Source organism: Chaetodon trifascialis, chromosome 16 (assembly GCF_039877785.1).
Source record: "Chaetodon trifascialis isolate fChaTrf1 chromosome 16, fChaTrf1.hap1, whole genome shotgun sequence".
Lineage (NCBI taxonomy): Eukaryota > Metazoa > Chordata > Actinopteri > Chaetodontiformes > Chaetodontidae > Chaetodon > Chaetodon trifascialis.
Genome location: NC_092071.1, coordinates 5,390,460 through 5,410,365, shown reverse-complemented (window position 1 = coordinate 5,410,365; position 19,906 = coordinate 5,390,460). Strand labels below are relative to the sequence as shown.

The 19,906-nt window shown below is 41.4% G+C and overlaps 2 protein-coding genes across 4 annotated transcripts; one reads left to right on the top strand and one right to left on the bottom strand.

The window, feature by feature from the left end:
- Nucleotides 1–1,403: 1,403 nt before the first annotated feature.
- On the bottom strand, nt 1,404–4,859 carry rbmx2 (RNA binding motif protein X-linked 2). Of its 2 annotated transcripts, XM_070983035.1 has the most exons (7): nt 4,787–4,859; nt 3,914–4,029; nt 3,509–3,560; nt 3,232–3,361; nt 2,729–2,915; nt 2,214–2,565; nt 1,691–2,075 (listed from the first exon to the last, which is right to left on the bottom strand). In XM_070983035.1, the coding sequence occupies exons 1-7, from the start codon at nt 4,789–4,791 to the stop codon at nt 1,889–1,891; spliced, it is 1,029 nt and encodes a 342-aa protein (XP_070839136.1). In that variant the 5' UTR covers nt 4,792–4,859; the 3' UTR covers nt 1,691–1,888. The 2 variants fall into 2 exon arrangements, with proteins under 2 accessions (XP_070839135.1, XP_070839136.1); XM_070983034.1 differs by having other exon boundaries at nt 1,404–2,565.
- A 238-nt stretch (nt 4,860–5,097) lies between these two features.
- ap4m1 (adaptor related protein complex 4 subunit mu 1) lies at nt 5,098–18,938 on the top strand. 2 transcript variants are annotated; one of them, XM_070982564.1, is made up of 16 exons: nt 5,098–5,439; nt 6,051–6,109; nt 6,805–6,890; nt 7,164–7,270; nt 7,768–7,864; nt 8,366–8,476; nt 8,749–8,826; nt 9,766–9,828; nt 10,008–10,074; nt 10,317–10,370; nt 11,741–11,847; nt 13,326–13,417; nt 14,493–14,537; nt 15,517–15,567; nt 17,376–17,493; nt 17,884–18,933. In XM_070982564.1, the coding sequence occupies exons 2-16, from the start codon at nt 6,052–6,054 to the stop codon at nt 18,073–18,075; spliced, it is 1,326 nt and encodes a 441-aa protein (XP_070838665.1). In that variant the 5' UTR covers nt 5,098–5,439; nt 6,051; the 3' UTR covers nt 18,076–18,933. The 2 variants fall into 2 exon arrangements, with proteins under 2 accessions (XP_070838665.1, XP_070838664.1); XM_070982563.1 differs by having other exon boundaries at nt 5,120–5,439; nt 6,048–6,109; nt 17,884–18,938.
- Nucleotides 18,939–19,906: the final 968 nt, after the last annotated feature.

The window sequence follows — 19,906 nt, the reverse complement described above, 5'->3', positions numbered from 1 at the left end:
TTAGCGTTTGTTCAGCTCTACAGAGATTTTGAAAGGAACTTTTCTAGCTGTTTCTGACGTTTGTTGCTCATTCTGCTGCTGCTGTAGTTCACTGAACTGTCACACCTCAGAATATACTGATTCAAAAGAGAAGAGAAGAGAAAAGAGAAGAAAACCAGAATCATTTGAAGATATCAGCTTCTTTGAGAAAAAACTCAGTTACAAGATGCCTGTGGGCATAAAAACTGTAGGAAAGTTGTCTACTACATCTCCCAGGGTGCATTTCAGCAACAAAATCAACTGCAAAGTATCACATCCTGTTAAATGTGCCGCAAATGGTGAGCCGAAGCTAAAAATTAGACTTTGTAGAAACCTGATAAAACATTAGGCAGTTTGGATTAATTTAGTGATGAATATCTTCACAGAAACAGCATCTGAAGCTCATGGGCATTGTAGTATTTAGAGCCGTCCACCAAGCTGAAATTAAAAAAAAGATGATACCAAAATGTATTTGTGAAAGCACTGAGATGTTGGCTTTAAAAATCTAATTGTTTTTCCTAATAAATCTGTGAAGATCATCAGCTGTTATTGGAGTTTGTATCGTGGCAGTAGGACAGTAAATCAATAGCATCATCTTTACATCATCTGACTGTGAAATGAGGATGTTTTGATTCGACCTCTTTGTTCTCGGTGTTCTGCTCAATTCTGTGGTGTTTCTATAATAAATGGGTGCAGTTTGTTTCTCTCTCATTCTGATCTTTACTTCTTTTCTCAAGTGACAGTTCATCAGTGAGCTTGTGAGGAGCTGCTTTCTGGATGTTCAAGCTGTTTATGCTATGCTAACTGGTTGCTGCCTGTAGCGACACACTGAGACATCGGCGACTCCTCCATCACTACTGACCATTTTCCATCACGTGCACTAGAATTTCACGTTGCTGAATGTGTTCTTCTCCAGGCAGACACTCATTTCCATCCATGTCTGTAATTATCAACTGACGGTCGAAGCTTGCTTGAGCTGTGTGATCGATCAACATAAAGCACTCATTTTTAGCCTTGCTAGCAACACTGTTCTAGTGATGGCAATGCTCCAGATGGAAATATCTCAACAACTATTGGACAGATTGTGATGAAATGTGGTTCAGATATCTGCATAACTAATGACATTCCCATCAGCCTCAGTTGTACTGTTTAATACTAATTAGCAAATGTTAGCATGACTAAATAATCTTAAGTCTTGTTGTAAAATATACAGTGAACATGTAAAATGTAAGTTTTAAAAAATGTTAATGCACTTCTGGCATGCAAGTTTGTCATTGATTTTTACACCATTTGGAAATGAACTGAAGCCAATGGCTGCCTGAAAAGTAAGAACAGAAGAAAAAAAAAAAATCCACACCTGAAGTTGAACAAAACAAACACAGATGCCACAGATGAAGACATTTCTTTGTTTTAGTACAAAACTCATTCAAACAATACAAACATTTAATTTTTCTACAGGACATTCTGGGACATTCATGAGATTTCCCGCTCCAATCAATTGACAGGTTTACACTGAACTGGGTGAAATAAGAGAGACTTATCTGTGAATGAAGCTGAAAGGAACATTAAAGTGTCTGTCTGAATGACAGAAAGCATCACTTTAACAGCTTCATGAATCTAGCAGTGTTAGTGGACTCTCATCCTTTCAGCCAGTGCTGCTTTCTGTCTGCACGGCCACGAGGAATAAATCAGTGTATTGTGTAATGAAGGCTGCAGCCTCTAGATGGCGCCAGCAGGACTTTACACCTCAGTGTTCCATCATTAACAAACGCTCTGGAAAATGATGCAACGATATCAGCTTGAGTTTTACATTTACACGTTTTTACATCATCCGATGAAGAGTTTCATCATCAGATCACTGCAGCTGGTTTCAGTGTTTACGGGGACGTTCCCTGTCTGTCTCTCTTCTTCTGTCATTGTCTCTGTCTGTCTCTCTTCTTCTGTCATTGTCTCTGTCGGTCTCTCTTCTTCTGTCATTGTCTCTGTCTGTCTCTCTTCTTCTATCATTGTCTCTGTCTGTCTCTCTTCTTCTATCATTGTCTCTGTCTGTCTCTCTTCTTCTATCATTGTCTCTGTCCCGGTCAGTTTCTTTCCTTCTCTCACTGTCTCTGTCCCAGTCAGTTTCTTTCCTTCTCTCACTGTCTCTCTCCCTGTCTGTCTCTCTTCTTCTATCACTGTCTCTGTCCCGATCAAACTCTCTTTTTCTTTCAAAGTCTGTCTCTCTCCTCCTGTCACCCTCCCTCTCACGATTCCTCCTCCTATCTTCCTCTCTCTCCCTGTCTGCCTCCCTCCTCCTCTCCTCTTCTCCCCGGAGTCTCTCGTTCTCCCTCGGTCTCTGTCCGTTCTGTTGTCCCCCTGGTGGCGCCCCCCTCTGGTTGTACTTGTCATAGGCGGCGTCCGCCTTTTCCTCTTTGATTCTGACGGCAGGAGGGGGAAGAGGAGGTGAGGAAGACGAGGAGTGCTGCACCCTGCTTCCCCTCTCTTTCTCCTTCTCTGCCTTCTTCTTCTCCTTCTTCTCTTTCTTCTTTTTCTTCTTCTCTTTCTTGTCTGAGGCAGGGAGCAGCAACAGAAGAAATGAAATGATGACAAATTTTAGCCTTAATAGTCTGAAGCATTAATTCACAGCTTCACTGCTGCTGTAGTTACTGCTGTCTGCCTGTAGAGGGCAGAACAGAAGGATTACATTTGAGACAACAGGGAGTGACCTCACCTTTTTTGGGCTTCTTCACAGGGATTGCGTACTGCTCGTCTTCGTCTGAGGAGGAGGAAGAGTGCTCGCGGGCTTTGGGAGCACAGCCGTCCTCCCTCAATTGTTTGGTCACATCGTCAATGTCCTCTGTGTCTTTTGGGGGACGGTAGTCTTTAACGTGATCCACCCGAAGAGTCCGGCCTTTAATCTGACAGCAAACGCAGCACAGACTCAATTTAGCCAATGAGAGAGAGACAGAGAGACACCGCTGCTCCTCTCTGAACCTCCTTAACCTCCATCTGGGTTAACCAGCTGAAATTGACATTTTGGGAAACGCACTCATTTGCTTTCTTGAGAGATAGATGTTCAGCTTGATACCACTCTGATGCCTAAATGCTAAATAAATATGAAACTGCAGCAAGCAACTGCTTAGCTTAGCATAAAGACTGGAAATGGGGAAACGGCTCGCCTGGCTCTGTCCAGGCTGACCAAATCTCTCCAAGTTAAAGCACCAGCTGTGTCACCTTGATGCCATTGAAGTTGTCCACAGCCAGGATGGTGCTCCTCTGGTCCTCGTAGCAGATGAAGCAGAAACCTTTGGACTTTCCCGTCTTCTTGTCACGCACCAGGTTGATGTTAACAATCTCTCCATACCTGAGAGGTTTTTGAGGTTTGTGGGGAGAAAAGGAAAGTGAATTCTCACATTCTCTGACTGTGGCTGTTTTAACAAGGGAGGAGAAATAGGCGGTAGTATTGCAGCTGTGTGTTAGTTGGTTAAGAGAAAGGCTGCGGAAAACGTACTGAGAAAAGACACAGATGATGTCCCCTTCAGTCAGCTCGTATGGAAATCCTCCTGCAGGGAAACAAACACCAACCGATCAGGCAGAAGCACAACACTGTTCACTGTCTCTCTATAAACCTTTCTTTCTTCTTAATATTAATAGTGGACAATATTATGATCCAGTGGATGCCCTTTTTCCTCTGGTATGAGGTTGATTTCCAGTAAAATATCAAACTGGAATCTGTAATCAAACATCACATCTATTAATTGTTTTATCTGACTTTCCCAGGAAGTTCAATTTTGACTGAGCTCAATAGGAATCATGCAACCAGTCCCTGTATTCAAGCACTCAGTGACAACAGATGTGAGAGCTGGAGCTCAGAACAAGACAACACGCAGCATCCGGAAGTGAGGGCACATCTTACCAATAAATATCCAGGCGCTGTCTTTGTACTCAGTGTGCCAGGAAACATTCTCATTCACTCCAAGGTCGGCCTCGCGTTCGTTCAGTTCGTTGATCAACTTCACCTTCGTTAGAGGACTGAAAACAGAGAAAAGGTTTTACTTACCAATTAGTTTTTGTTTCCTGTGCGGCTCGATTTATGATCATTTTAGGAGGTGGACCAGGTTCATCCTTGCCTTTGGGACTAAAGTCTAAACCTTAACAAGCCGAGTCATAACACAATAGTCCCCAAAATGCATTCTAAACACACAACTTCACAGGTATTAGGAAGCTTCTAGTTACTCTTCGCATGGAGAAACCTTCACGCCAGACTCCATTCAAACTGCGCCAGATTTTACGTTTCTCATCTAACAGGAAATGTAAATGTGTGACAGATGCATGAATACATTTCGTGCAAGTTTGGACCCGACTCTTGAATTCGGCACATCAATCGACCTCGAATAATTGAAAGAAAAACAATCCTCCTTCACCAAATCTGGCCATGCAGCGCCATGACAGCAGATGCGAAACACACAACAAAGCTGTGACTCAATTTAAGTACGAACCAAAATCTGCTGGTAATGGTTTGTTAACGTTACATGTCTTTTGTTGGGGTGTGTTTCCAGGCCGATTTAAAGATAATGATTAGAGTGAGAGATTTCTAACGTGATTCGAAGCAGCTGGAGTGTATGAGGAGATGCTTCGAAGCTAAGTTACCGACAATGTTAGTCAGGTAACTGTTAGCACTGGCTAGCGGGTTAGTGAACATCGGAGAGCAGATGCCGGGACAGAATGAATTAAGGCAATAGTAGGTAAAAACGCAAACAAGTATTTTAGTATCAAAATGTAGACTTACTTCATGGTGAACTACACGGAAGACACACTAATGCGATGGTTGAAAAAATTCTTCTTCGCTAACTTGAGCCACTTCCGTAGGTTTTCCCGCCTCTGCTGCCACCTGTTGTTTGGATGACTTACTAAACAAGTTACATTTACGTGATTTAATACTTTAATCATTATTGTTCCGATGGTATGTAAAAGTAGATACAATGAGAAGCCCAAATAGTTTTTTATACGAAAAACACATTATTTGACTAAGGGTTAATTCTGTAAAAACGTGTATTTATGTTATCCGTCCGTACAGCAGGTGGCGCTGTGACGCTATTCGCCATCTGCTGACCCGGTTGGTAAACAGTAGTCTGTCAGTTGAGATGCAGACAGCTAATAACATAACTAACGTATGTAAGTTAAATTCCAGTCGAGCTTTTAATACAGTTAACAGTTTTATTTGTAGAAACACGTCAGCGCTGAACAGTCTATTATGAATTTACATCAGAGCTCATGTGAATTCTTAGAAGTTTAAATATGCTACGATAGCCGGTTGTCAGGCTACCGTTAGCAGTAGCTACTTGATTTATTTTCATAGTCAGTCATGGCTGAGTAACAGATAGTTCAAGTATTCTGTCCTTTTCACTTCTTCACCTGTGTTTCACCACAAGCCTTCTGCGGGTAAGTAAAGCAGTACCTGGAGTTACAGCTGCTCGGAGCAGTGTCAATGGCAACTTTTCGCATGCTAATAGATGTAAAATTGACTCCCTTAGCTAACAATTCGGTCAATTAATTAACTCACTTTTAAGTAACTTGTTATCAAACCTCACGTGCATGTTAGAAACAAGTTAAGTAATTCCTCTCACTCTGGTATTTATGATAAATTCGGCAGAAGATAAGTGAGACTTCACTCAGCAAAATTTGTTTCAATTGGTCGAATAGTAAGTGGAGTTTGGTGAGAGCTATTCCCCAAACGAAACAAACAGCACATGCCTGGCTTTAGCTAACCTCTGCTGAACCATCCAAAGTGAAACTGCGTATTATAGACACTGAATAAATCGGCAAACTAATATTTTGCCGAATTAACAGGGACTGCACAATCAACTATCACGGGCAGAGGGCGCTAATGTACTTTTGATGTTGATCATGTTGTTGTTGGGTTTTTTTTTATGTTGCATATTGAAGAAAATAACCATATTGATAAATTTGAGCTGTAGTTGATTTAGTTCCCTGTCTGTCTGTCTGTCTGTCTGTCTGTCTGTCTGTCTGTCTGTCTGTCTGTCTGTCAGCAGTATGATCTCTCAGGTCTTCATCTTGTCCTCAAAGGGCGACCACCTCATCTATAAAGACTGTATCCTTCTTGTCCTGCCACTAAAATAACTGAGGCCAAATGAAAAATGGGTATTTGTTTTTGTCTCCTGGTCGTTGTGTTCCATACACACCAAATGTATCTAATATTTATTATATTTGATTATTTATTGTAGTATATTTAATATTTATTATGTCTTATGCTGTATTCACACTAGCCTTTGTGATATTTTATAAAATATATTGCAGTACTATACTGTTTTTACATTTTTTTTTACATCATGTTTCTATATTAATATTATATATTATAGTGGTGTATGCTGTTGTAGATGGTATCATATTAGTTTTACATGCTCTGTTTTTCTGTTACATCTCTTTGTCACTTCACCTGAGACATTACTGTACTGTTATTAACTGTTTACTTTTCACTGTTTATCCGTACTTATTTCTGCCTGTGATTGTGTTTGTAAAGAACCACAATGAAAGCCAAGAAAGGTGAAACTACTCCTACACAACAGGCTGAATGTGAACATCGTGAACAGTTGCTCCAGTTCTCATCCTCAAACCGTTTGGGAAAACGACACAGATACCAAAATCAGTCACGCTGTGTGGAAGAAATGCTGCATTGCATCAGCTTGTGTGGAGGTGGCAGCTGAGCAACACCCATGAATCAGTAATGAAGCTTCTTCTTTCACTGTCTGTTTGCTGAGCTTGTTTTGTCCTTAACCTCGCCATCAGTCCGCGGAGAAGCAGGAAGTGACGTCGTCAGTATTTTCTACGAGAAGGTCACAGCACTGACCGGAGACCAGCCTCCAGTCGTCATGGTAGCAGCATGCCTGTCTGAGTGTGTCTTAGGATGTTATGAGGCCATTTAAAGGGACAGTATTTGAGTCTGAGGCCCCACTGCACCTGTAGCTTCACTTTCAAACCTTTACAAACATGTTCCTTATGTTAGTATCATGTGTTCATGTTTATTTAAAAAACAAAATCTCAAAATCTGGACTGATTTGAAGGCAACCCATTCACACAGAGAACTGAGTCAACATCAGCTCACAAATCAACAAACCCAACATCAGTTCTGTGTTTTTTTTCTGCAGAGTCACAAAGATCTTCACTTTGTCCACGTCAGGCAGGGAGGCCTGTACTGGGTTGCCACGACTACAGCTGACGCCTCCCCCTTCACCATCATCGAGTTCCTCAACAGGTATTTGTTTGTTTGTTTTTTTACACAAAGTCTCTAATAACAGTATTGACCACATGACCTATTGGAGGCTGTAAGAAAACTGGAAAACAAACATTTAAATGAAAGTAAACAACCATTTTCATTAAAAAGAGACAACACGAGGTTTAAGGCTTAGAAGGTCGAGCAATCAGTGAAAATAATTAGCTTTTGATTTCAGAAATATGAAATAAGGATTTTTGAGAAGTTATTGGCTTTGCTTTTAAATATTTCCCCAAAAGACCAAACAAGGGATTCAAAAGGATTTGGGTCGAATACAGTGATTTGATAATGCATTTTAATCTGCCTGCAGTGCAGCTGGTGAACAGTGAGGATGTACTAGTTCAGATGTCTGTGAAAGAGTGTGTGTGTGTGTGTGTGTGTGTGTGTGTGTGTGTGTGTGTGTGTGTGTGTGTGTGTGTGTGTGTGTGTGTGTGTGTGTGTGTGTGTGTGTGTGTGTGTGTGTGTGTGTGTGTTCTCAGGTTAACAGCTCTGGTTAAAGATTACTGTGGCAGCCTGTCAGAGAAGTCGGTGCAGATGAACTTTGCCCTCATCTACGAGCTACTGGATGAGGTCGTGGTGAGTCTCCTTCCCCTTGAGGGCTCCTCCTTGCAAGCTAGGTTGGGGCTAAATATGCAGCCCTGGACCACCATCTGTGCTTGTATTTATGAAACACCTCAGATTCGTGCTGAAAGTGAACTGAAGTGATGAGTAAAGACCCTGATTTTTGTTAATGAAGCGTCAAACTGCAACTTTCAGCACGAGGGACGATCCTTCGCAGAGAGGGTCATGTTTTTGTTTTACCAAACCATCAAGCGGAATTATGGTGGTGCGTTTCAGTTTTCTTACAGTTGTGATTTGATATATTGGTGAAATTTGAAATGCAGGTAATGATGCAGAGATGCAGAATCTCTAAGGGAGATTTAACAGCTGCACTATAGTTTGTAAGTGGTTTTTTATACGCATGAAAGTTGAGAGGGAATAATGTTATAAACCAGAAAATAACTCTCCCTCCCTCCCTCTGTCTGTCTGTCCGTCTGTCTGTCTGCCTGTCCGTCTGTCCGTCTGTCTGCCTGTCAGGACTACGGTTACATCCAGACGACGTCCTCTGACGTTCTGAAGAACTTCATCCAGACTGAAGCTGTCTCCTCCAGACCATTCAGCCTGTTTGACCTCAGTAACGTCGGCTTGGTACGTTAATGCCAACAACACCTTACGCCATTAGACTAGAGGTCAAAGGTCACTGATGTTTGATTGGCCGGACTCTTGAAGCACAACAATTTCATCTCCCTGATGAGAAACATCTGAAATAAATTACATTTGTAGTTTTTTTCTGGCTTCATGAGAAGGAAACTCTTTTCCTTCTATTTCTGTTTGTGTTGCAATTCCAGCATTCAGGAGTTTCAGTGTCAACCTACAGCATGACTCCATGAACTGTCTTGTCTTGTCTTGTCTTGCTGCAGTTTGGAGCGGAGACACAACAGAGTAAAGTGGCTCCAAGTTCTGCAGCCACTAGACCCATCCAGTCCAGCAGAGAGCAGGTACGAGATATTACACCTGTAGCCCTGAAGCTAAGTGTGATAAGTCTGTGACACACAGTACAGACAGAGGAGTGGAAAACTCACCGCTGTCATACAGTCAAAGGTGCAGTGTGCAGGATTGAAGAGCCTACGGTGGCTGCTGAAGACGTGACAGGTGCTCCCTGGAGCCAGTATTTGGTTTGTCTGTTCTGGGCTACTGTAGAAACATGACAGTTCAACATCTGTGGAAGAGGATCTAATCTTATATAAAAAGCTTATTCTGAGGTAACAAAAAACAACCATTCTTATTTTCAGGTGATTATACACTAATGAAAACATAATGATGAATATTATGTTCCGTTTCTGCCAATAGATTGCCCCGAATCCAACACGCTGGTCCTTTAAATCTTTATTTTCCAACTGACTTTACTTTTTAAAGAACAGCACAAGAGTTCTGATTGCTCAGGAAACATGTCTGCATGTTTCAGACGGGGAAGTCTGTCAAGTCTGTGAGGAAGTCTGTGAGTTAGTGAGTTAGTCGTGGGTAATTTTCCAGGAGTATAATTTTGTCTTTTAGAAACACGCACATGAACATGAATAAACCAGAGACAGAAGCTGTTTAAGGCCGTCAAACTACGTGGAATTTAATGCAGAAAATGGAGAAGTTGCAGGATTATGTTCAAGAATATTGTTTGTTTCTAATCTGTGGAAAAATGTAATCATTATGGCATTTCGGACATTAGTCTACACATTTGTAAAACAGAGAGAAGAGCAAACAGGACATAATGATCCCATTAATTTAAAGCAAAGAAGAAACAACAAAGCACTTGGAACTGGAAATCTCAGCCTGACTATGAATGACGTGTTCCAGAGTATAGTCGGGTCCCAGCTCGACTGTAGACTTCCTGGAAACAAATCAAACAGACCTCACAGTTTCCATACGTGTGTGTGTTTTTGCAGGGAGGGAAGAGTGAGATATTTGTGGATGTGATTGAGAGGTTATCGGTCGTCATCGGCTCCAACGTGAGTAACATCAGCATGACAGCAGCAGCAGCTGTCTGTCTGAGACATCATGCAAATCTACGCTCCTTTAAAGCATTAAAATGTCTTCAGTGTTTTTACACTGTCCTGCTGTTTAAACCCGTTTAAACTCAGTGACCTGGATTCTATCTGCTGGGTGATGATGATGATTTGTGCTGCAGGGAGTTCTGATGAAGGCCGACGTCGAGGGAGAGATCAGAGTTAAATGCTACATGCCGAGCTGCTCAGGTGAGTTTCAGCTCAAAAGGGGTCGACACTGGGGGGCGCTAGTGAGCTGAAAGAATGAGTAAGACTCTCTATAATGACTTTGGGAGAAAAATGCTGTTGGAAACATCCAGTCAGAGAGTCTCGGACCTCCTATTTACAGCAAAGTGCACAACATGTGGTACTCAGCATCTTATCTGAGTGTCTGAATTCAGTCACATTTTACAGATGTGTCTGGAATCTAACATGCTGTCCTTCTTTAACAGAAATGCGAATCGGTCTGAATGAAGAATTCAGCATCGGCAAGTCCCAGATCAGAGGTGAACACACACACACACACACACACACACACACACACACACACACACACACACACACACACACACACACACACACACACACACACACACACACACACAGAGTCAGATTTAGATCAGACTTCCTGCCTCCATCCACTAAAGTCACATGCTTCATGTATGTTATGTTATGTTATGTTATGTATGTTTATTCATGAAGTCTGTTACATTTACATTTTATCCACGCACCAAAATGTGATATTTTTAGGTTATTTTTCAATATTTCAGCCACGTATTTGTAATGACTTGTCACCAAATGCATCCAAAAGCTGAAATAAAGTTCATTCAATATTCAAAGCGCCCTGGCTGTGTAACGTTCGCTGAACCTCCAGCTTCTTCCACACAGAAACCGTGAACAGTGTGTGTGCTGCAGGATTACACACTGTTTATTTATGAACTAAATCATTGTTTGAACTAAATGAACTGGTGCTTCATTTCTGTTCTGTTTGTTTATATCTATATATTATGTTTGTACTCATGAGGCTGTGTGAATATATCCTTAATTTCTGCTATTGCAGATCTCCTGGGACATTACATGTACATTATCCTATGCAGCAGTTACATGCTGCTGGGTTCACACATCCAAACATTAGATTTGGTGCTGAGTAATGAGTGTGAATATTTCCATGATGAAAATAATTCATTGGTTGCAGCAGAGGTCAAAGCAGGGGCGTTACAGTTTCCCACCAGGACCAGAAGCTTAAAGCTGTGACCTGGTTTGAGTTGACTTTTCATCCAGATGTATTAAACAAAAACGGAGTCAGAAAGTAAAACAAACACTGATTATTAGTTTTTTTTTAAGATCTCGCCAGCTTTATTAAAAACAGGTGGACTTCATTTCCTCCAGTATTTAATTTCCTCCTGTTGTTTTTCATGGCAGTTGTCAAATGGGCGACAAACAGTCGCTTCGTGTCTTTATTTTGGTGTTTCATGACCTTATTTCAGGGTGAATTTAAAAGTCTATTACGCTTGGCTTTCTGAGACCTGCACGTACTCTGTGGACTCCTGACCATGACAGTGGATGATGCTTTTATTACCTTTATAACTGGTTTATTTTTAAAATCTGTTGTATGTTGCTCTGATTCTTATATAGCAGTCATGTTAGACTTTCACTCTGCTTCTGTTCTGGAGTCTGTTTTTATTGACAGGTTGTGATGGAAATGGTCAAAAAAGTGTGGATTTTAAACAAGAAGCTGGGCCGACAGTAAACACTAAAATCAGCGATTTAGCTTTCGCTAATGTGAAACGTGTCTGGTTAGTCACCGCAGGGTGAGGTTTCGTGCTGTTTCAGGTTTTGGATCAGTGCCTGAGCTGCTGTGTTTTTGCGTCTTCAGGTTACGGGGCTGCTGTTCGTGTTGATGAATGCAGCTTCCACCAGGCGGTCCGACTGGACGAGTTCGACAGCCACCGGATCCTCCGACTCTGTCCCAGCCAGGGAGAGGTGTGCACACTCTATACTCTGCTCACTATGTCTTTGACTTTATGTTTATTGGTTTGGACTGCTGTGTAAATTACATTATTATAATTTAAAAGTTAAAGTAATGTGTTGTGATGCTGCCAGAAATCCAGTTAGAGTCCAGTAAGACTGAGCCACCTCCACTAATCTCCACGCTGTGACAAACATCTGGATTTAATCTATCAAAGTTGACTCATCACGTCTCTGAAAGAGTTTCAACACAAACTGAACATCATAACCTTCGTGAAGGAGACGGACTGTAGGGCTGTTATATTGGACTGCATTAGTTTTATCTGGTTATATCTCTGATAAACTGAGTGTGAATGACCCTGAGGTGTCCAAAGTCCCAAATCTTATAAAACAAAATACTCACCAGTAAACAGCTGATGTAACTAAATAATTAGTTTTCCTGCTGCAGAGCCTCTTGCTCAGATTCCTGCTTTAAAAGAGCATAATGCATGTTTTAAATGTTTCACCTCATTAATTATAAATCACTTGGACAAATAAACATAATACCATCCGGTTTAGACCTTTTACCCTCCTTCCTATTAGTCATTTGTTGCATTTTATTTGTGTGAAAATGGACTTGTAACACTTAACGTAGAGACATCATCCATCATAGTGAACAATTAGTGTCCTATAAAGTTATTTTGTCGCAGTGTAGGCAAACAGCTCTCCTTGTTGGTGTGTTCAGGGACACTCCGACATCTGAGATATGGCTCAGAACTTGAACAGCAAACTTTTTAACACCAGATCTCCTGTGTTTGGTTGTTTTTATGTTTGTTTTCTGACAGCAGCGCTCCTGAACTCCTGAGCAGAAGGAGACAGTGTGTTTTGTTCATGGTTCATGTCAGGTCATCAACTCAATAAAACTTTATTGTCCTGAGAGGGATGACGGCCTGGTTATACTCCCTCGTTGCCAGTTTGTTGTCACATTAATCAGTCAGAGTGATATGACAACAAGGCAAACAGCTCACAGTGGAACACAATGATCTCTCCGTGTGACTAAATACAAAACGACTAGGCTGTCACAGCCTGGTTTTATGTCGGCGCCCACTTCTTTGATTCGTTGAGCGATCAGTGTTGTGCTCATGGACGGCCTATCAGAGCTTTGTAGGTGGGATTAAGACACGAGCTTCTGCTGCTTTAAGAAAACGGCAACAAAAGTGTCCAGGAAAAAGTAAAACCAGATGAATAAATACAATAATGAATATGAAAGTATTACATCTGAGTCTGTGTTGGTTTCCTCACAGGTTAGTCTACAGCTGAGGTGCCATGACAGCAAATGCACAGTCGCCCTTGGTAGCAAATTTAGACCCAGAAAGTGAGGATGTTTATTTTTTCCTCTATCTGTTTAGCTCTTCATCCGTCTCTCTCTGAAACATTTATCTGCTCACGCATCAGTGGTTTTCTTCCTCCTCTTCATCTCTGTAATCTCTCTCTTGTTCTTCCTCCTGTTGCAGCAAACAGTGATGCAGTACCAGCTGAGCGATGATCTGCCCTCAGCTCCTCCTTTCCGTCTCTTCCCAACCATCGAGAGAGACAGCGGAGGAAGGTTAGAGTCCCTCAGTCCCGTCCTGTCCAGTCCCACAGTTCCCACAGTTCCCACAGTTCCCACAGTTCCCACAGTTCCCACAGTCCAGTATATTGATAGCTGTTGTCCACATTCTCTTCCTTTCTGTGTGTTTTTCTGCTTTTGCACAACTGGCCAAGCACAGCTGATGTGAGGTGAAGATGTCTCAGCATTTAGAACAAGTGGACATCAGATTTTTTTGAGTGATTTGAAGAGAGCTATTTTAAAACTGATATTTAAATGTCTCAGAGTGAGAAACCTGCTTGACAGGAAACATGACAGCTTCACACCTCCTTAACACATCATTTAACGTCAGTTTATTACAACCTGGGTCTTATTTTTGTAGTTCTATCAATAGTTTGACGTTTTGGGAAAAACACTTCCTGTACTCACTTTCATGCAAAGCTGAGATGAGAAGGTTGATACCACTGTCATATCTGTCCTTTAAATATATTTAAAGCTACAGATAGAAGCCAATTAGCTTAGCTTAGCACAAAGACTAGAAACAGAGGGAAACTGCTAGCCTGGCTCAGTTCAAAGCAGCAGCATTTTGATGGGGTTATTATTTCTGCCAGCCAACCAGTGGAGACTCCTGGTCCTGACCAAGAAAAAGGTCGACAAATAACGCCTCATTTTTACACATTTTGTGCAGATTAAACTAACGGGATTTAACTGGTTAATTAGTGAATACCTTAAAGTACCTTCAAACTGTACTTCAGTAAAGTACTGGGGCTAATGTATGTGGTGACATTTCCCCGGTGGATACACTGATGTGTGTGTGATATGAATTTACTATTAACAAAATACATAGTTTCTATACAAGCAGCCACGGCAACATTAAAATACAACTTTCACATGAATTCATCAGTAACAATAATCCATTAATAGAATTTACTTGTAATGGTGTATTTCTACAGTACTTGTACATCAGTGAAGGATCTGAATCCTGTGTGTGTCCTTGCTCTGATCGTGCCTTAGAGATGTAGATGTTTTGTTTTAAACTGAAATGGAGGTCAGAAAAGGTGAAAAGCTCACAGCTGATGTTTTTCCTCTGCAGGCTGCTGATGTACCTGAAGCTCCGCTGTGATCTGCCACCAAAGAGGTCAGTTTTTATTTCATCCAGTGCATGAAAATATCTTGACAAGCTGTAAAAACATCAATCCCTCCACTATCCAACTGTAAAGGCTTCAGAAAACATTTTCCCCGCAGAAATGTTCTTAGATCAAACACAGGTTGGTGCAGGTGTGGTGAAATAATTCAGGTCCTGAGTTCTGTTGGAAATAACAGACAAACATGCCTTGAGCAGTTATTCTGCCAGAAATACAACAGAAGAAGAAGAATGGCTGAAGTATATCTTTTTACAGAGCAGCTTGTTTTAAAGAATAAAGGTTTTAAAGTTAAAGTACCAGCAGTAAAAGTACACAAGTAGCTTTGGCTTCATGTAGTGATATCAGTAATTATTAAGGCAAAATGACGCCATTTCTGTTGGTCAGCCTTAGGATGAATATAATATAAAGTTGCATGCAGCTCAAAATTTGTGATAGTTGTGAGAAAAACGTGATCTGTCAGATGAGAGCAGCTTCATGGAAGTGATATTTGAGACAGATTATATATTCTGTTAGCGTTCAGAGGCTGCTCCCTCTAACTGCCAGGCCATGTTAGACTATACTGTAGTGATAAAGTCAACGATCACTCAAAGTTAGAAAGCATGACTCTCAGTGTGAGCGTTCACATGGATTCTTTGGGAGATTATGGCTGTTAATGTGTGTGTTAATTACAATAAACTTTGGGTTTGTTCCACTGGGGCACACACACAGAGGTTGCACATGTTTTAAGGAAGGAAAGAAATGCAGAAATATATTCTAGTGTACTCTCAATGCGGAAAAAAAAGTTTTACTGTCTCCTGGGATTAAACCCTACACACACACACACACACACACACACACACACACACACACACACACACACACACACACACAATCAGTGGCATGATCCCCTCCTGGCTTACGACTGGTAGAGATAATAAACATATTGAGGATTAGTAGATGATGATGATGACAATGATGTCATTGTTTTCACAGCGCTGCCATCAACGTCTGCGCCACCATCCCTGTTCCTAAAGGCTCTGTGAGGTGAGACGCTCCCATTCAAATGTAGGTGTTCTCCCAAAACTGATGTTTGTTATGGAAATCAGTGGGTATGAAAGAAAGCTTCCAGCTGCAGCCCGACGCGCTCTCACAGTCTGTTTAGGTTGGATTTGAATATGACTCCTTTGTTGTCGTTGTTGTTTGTTTGTGACCCAGTTGACTCTGTGAACACACTGAGCAAAGTTCAGTCCAGACAGAGGAAGTCACCAGATTTCCTCGTCTGCGTGAGGAAACTGGGTCTGTGGTTTGGAGCATTGTTTTTAAATGGCAAATAACATTAACAAAGTAGGAACCATCACGGATGGAAGGTCTCCTAATTTGTTATTTAAAGTTATGGAAATGTAAATCAATGATGGGTCGGCAGCGCAGGTGCTGTAGCTGTCATACTGTAGCAGCAGAAGACTAATTCCAGATCTAAGTTAGAGTACAACCACATTAATTAATTAACTGAATTTAAAAACCTGAACCCAAAAGCTGCTTTTCCAAAACGTTCGTCAGAGGTTATTAATCTGAAATGACAAAGTGAGCCACTCAGTGAGGCCGTGAGGCAGTTCAACCTTTAGACTCCAGGCCTTTTTAAACAGTAATCCCATAAAGAAGATAAAGAAGATGCGTCATTACACCCATCATTAGTACAGTACATTAGTGACTGTATGTTTGACTACAGTATGTCAGCATTTAAGATGATCCACCGCAGGTAGAGACTGACTTAACTTGACAGACAGAGCCTCATCCTCCTCAGTCACCATCCATCATCCATCCATTCATACAAATGTTAATTTTCACACTGAGCGGGTTAGAAAATAGATACAGCAGAAGGACAAACAGAAAAAAAAATCCACTTTAATATACGAGGATTGGATTTAAATGGCAGGTGGAGCGGGGGAACAGGAGCTCATTGTGTCTGTAATTACTACTGGGGTGAAAAATGACCCACATAAGAGCTCCGGACAGGATTAAAATGACTCGTGAAAGTCACCTCCCACCTCCACTACAGACACACACACCGTCTGAATGGAGCTTTAGTTTTACACATGATTGTGCTTCCAGTTTAATTTCAACTTGTTGTACAACCAGATTCCAGAAGAGTGGGGACGTGGTGTAAAACGAAAACAGAACTAATCACTTGATCATTTTGGGGGGACTTACATGAGCTTTGTGTTTACATTGTAGATTTATGAAGAATCATATTCGAGGGCAGATATTTTGTTGGAAGGCCAGATTTAACCCATGTGTGTATCTGTGTGTCTCTGTTATAACATTGCTGGTGTGGTGCTTCATGAAATACAATCCAGGAAGTCCAGTTTGAGTAATTGAAGAACAGGTTTGTGATGCTCAGAGACGGGATTACACAACACTACAAAGTTATCACGGGAGCAACTGTTTTAACTTTTGTCGAGTTCATCGTGAGATTAACAGAAATACAGTGTTCATTTTGTCCGATGACCCTGCGTACCGAACTTCATGATGCACATGAACACAGCATCCAGTCCTGACTGAAAACCTCTCTGCAGCTCATTTTTGATGTGGATGGGAGCGATGTGCTGGAAAATGATGAAGTTACGTCATCTGAAAGCTCTTGGATTATCTATCAAATCACCTCTGAAAGCTTTTCTGCCTCCCTGCTTCACCTCCACATCACCTCTGCACCACCTGAGCCTCAGTGACCTCTGACCTCCTCAGGGCTCACCTGTAGTTCCTAACGTTGCTGATGAACATGAAGTTTCACTGTGGTGGTGTTATGTGGAGAAATGAAGCAGGTGAACTGAGGTGTGTGTGTGATGTGGCTTCAGTTTGTCGCAGGAGCTCAGCAGTCCGGATCAGAGCGCCGAGCTGAAGCTGCAGAGCAGAGCCGTCGACTGGCAGATCCCTCGTTTCCCTGGAGGAACACAACTGTCTGCTCTGTTCAAGGTGACCACACACACACACACACACACCAAAACAAGTAGAACATATTTAGCTAAGCTAGCAGCGGTCAGTCAGTCTGTCCACCACTTTGGTCCAGACTGAAACGTGTCCTCAACTGTTGGATGGATTGTGATGAAATGTGGTTTAAACGTCATTCGTGTTTGAGTGGTTTTCATTTGTGCTTCAGCCTCACAAACACGGCTCGCTGTGTGAGTTTGGCCGGAAACAAAAACATGCAGCTGTCTTGTTAATGTTAATCATGATGGAGCATGTTGGGAAGCAGAGTCTTCTCTGTACAGCACCAGTCAGTTGTGAGTAAAGTCAACACAAACTTATAATTCTTGCTTTCTGGGATGTAATCCCCCACCTCCTCCTGTGTGCTCCTGCTTTCAGCTGGAGGTCCCCGGCCTCAGCTCGGCCTCCATGTTGGAGGTCGGTCCGGTCGGCCTGAGCTTCGAGCTGCCCAAGCTCACCGTCACGGGGCTGCAGATCCGCTTCCTCCGCCTGTCGCCCATCCAGCCCGGCCCGTCGCAGCGCTGGGTACGATACGTCACCCACTCTGACTCCTACACCATCCGGGTTTGACCTCCCAGTGTCTCTGCTCACAGCCTGATTAATCACCATCATCAGTTTCATCATGATTAGTTTCATTGACTGATGAAGCTTCCTGGACAAATTCAATCAAACAAGAAATGCATTTAAAAGAAAATAAATAAAAAATAAGATGCATACTGTATGTTGGCATCAGAAGACATCTGTGTTGTATATTATTTATTTATTTTTTTAACTTTAAAATCTGGACTGAAGAAGTGTTGTATTTATTTTTAATTATCTGATCAGTTTGAGATATTCTGTAATTGGTTTGAGTCTGAATTTGAGATTTGTTGAAAAACGTAGAATATCATCAGATTTATCCTTTAAGAGTGGGATGGATTAAACCTGCTGTGTAATGAGAAAATACTCTTTGAATTCTGAAATCCTAAAACATACTTCTGTATCTCCCCATGCACACACACACACACACACACACACACACACACACACAGTAAATAAATGTGAAGTCATGTTTCCTCTTTATGTGACCTTGTATGTAATGTCTTTCTGTTTTTACTCAGTTCTATTTTAAAAAGCTGATCTTGAACATTTATTGCCACAAACTCAGCATCTTAGCAGCTTCAGTGCAGAAGTATCAAATATAATCACTTGAACTAACGGGAAGCTTCAAAAGCAGAAATTCACCTTAAAAGCTGGTGAGAAGATTCCCATTTTTGCTGATTGACTACAATGATTTTGCCCAGTGACCCGTTTCACTTCTGTTTTTGGACTTCTGCCTGGTATGTCTTCAGTCTTTGTGGTTTATTGTGTGGCTTTTCACCACTGTAAAGCACCTTTTATCCTTTTTAAAAGCAATATAAGTCAAGATAAAGAACATGTGGTGAAATGACTTTGAAAAGCGGGATCTTTCTTATCCTCTGATGGAGCGAGTGAAGATGAACCTTTTCCTGATCCCTGTGAGGAAGCTGATGCGGGTCTGCAGTAGTGTGCAGTGACAGGATACAGCAAAAGGAAAATATCCTCGAAGAGAATCAAGACGTTTGCACAAACACACCACATCCCTGACAGGAGTCTGGTCAGCCCTGCATGCACTGTTTAGAAATGCTCATTCGCAGTATTTTGGATTCATTTCAAACTACTTAGAACTGTTTGTGGCTCTGAGCTCAAAGCCCTTTGGATCCTACTGAAGACTGAAAACCTCAAAAACATACTGCTTAGTTTTGATTTTGAAAAACAGCCACTCACTGTAGTTTTTATCAAACGGAAGGAAATAGTGCATTTGTTGGATGATGCTGACTTGTTGCACAATCACCAAATAAATTCTGATGTAATTATAGATTAAGATAAAATGGGTGGGGGGCGGGGGGGGGGGGGGGGGGGGGGTCACAAGCCAGCAGTATATGAAGTAATTAAAATGAGCACCACATTTACCAGCTACAACATTAAAGTGATGAGCACATTAATGCATCAATAACTATGATGCCATCATATATTAGTCTGAGCTGAACCATTCTGCATAATGAGTACTTTCACTTTTGGTACTTTAAGTATATTTTGATGCTGATACTTTTGTACTGTGTAAGTTTTAAATGCAGGAATTGTAATAGAGTTTTTCTATGCTTTGGAATAGTATTTCTACTTTTATTTAAGTGAAACATCTGAGTTCTTCCATCACTCCAAGTGGATATAAAAACACTCACAACAAAAATATATTACTTTGTATACTGATTCTGAATTTCATTACTTACTAATATAATTTCAGAGTTTATCCTATTTATATCTTGTGTTAATCTGAATCTGGAAAGTAAAGCTATCAACTTAATGTAGTGGGGTAGAAGTATAAAGCAGTAGAAAATGGAAA

Coding starts and splice junctions, on each gene's coding strand:
- rbmx2 (XM_070983034.1), bottom strand. Junction 2,916..3,231: donor ACAACTTCAATGGCATCAAG/GTGACACAGCTG, acceptor GTTTGCTGTCAG/ATTAAAGGCCGGACTCTTCG. Junction 2,566..2,728: donor TGTGAAGAAGCCCAAAAAAG/GTGAGGTCACTC, acceptor TCCCTGCCTCAG/ACAAGAAAGAGAAGAAGAAA.
- ap4m1 (XM_070982563.1), top strand. CDS start 6,052: ATGATCTCTCAGGTCTTCATCTTGTCCTCAAAGGGCGACCACCTCATC. Junction 14,538..15,516: donor TGTGATCTGCCACCAAAGAG/GTCAGTTTTTAT, acceptor TTGTTTTCACAG/CGCTGCCATCAACGTCTGCG. Junction 15,568..17,375: donor GTTCCTAAAGGCTCTGTGAG/GTGAGACGCTCC, acceptor ATGTGGCTTCAG/TTTGTCGCAGGAGCTCAGCA.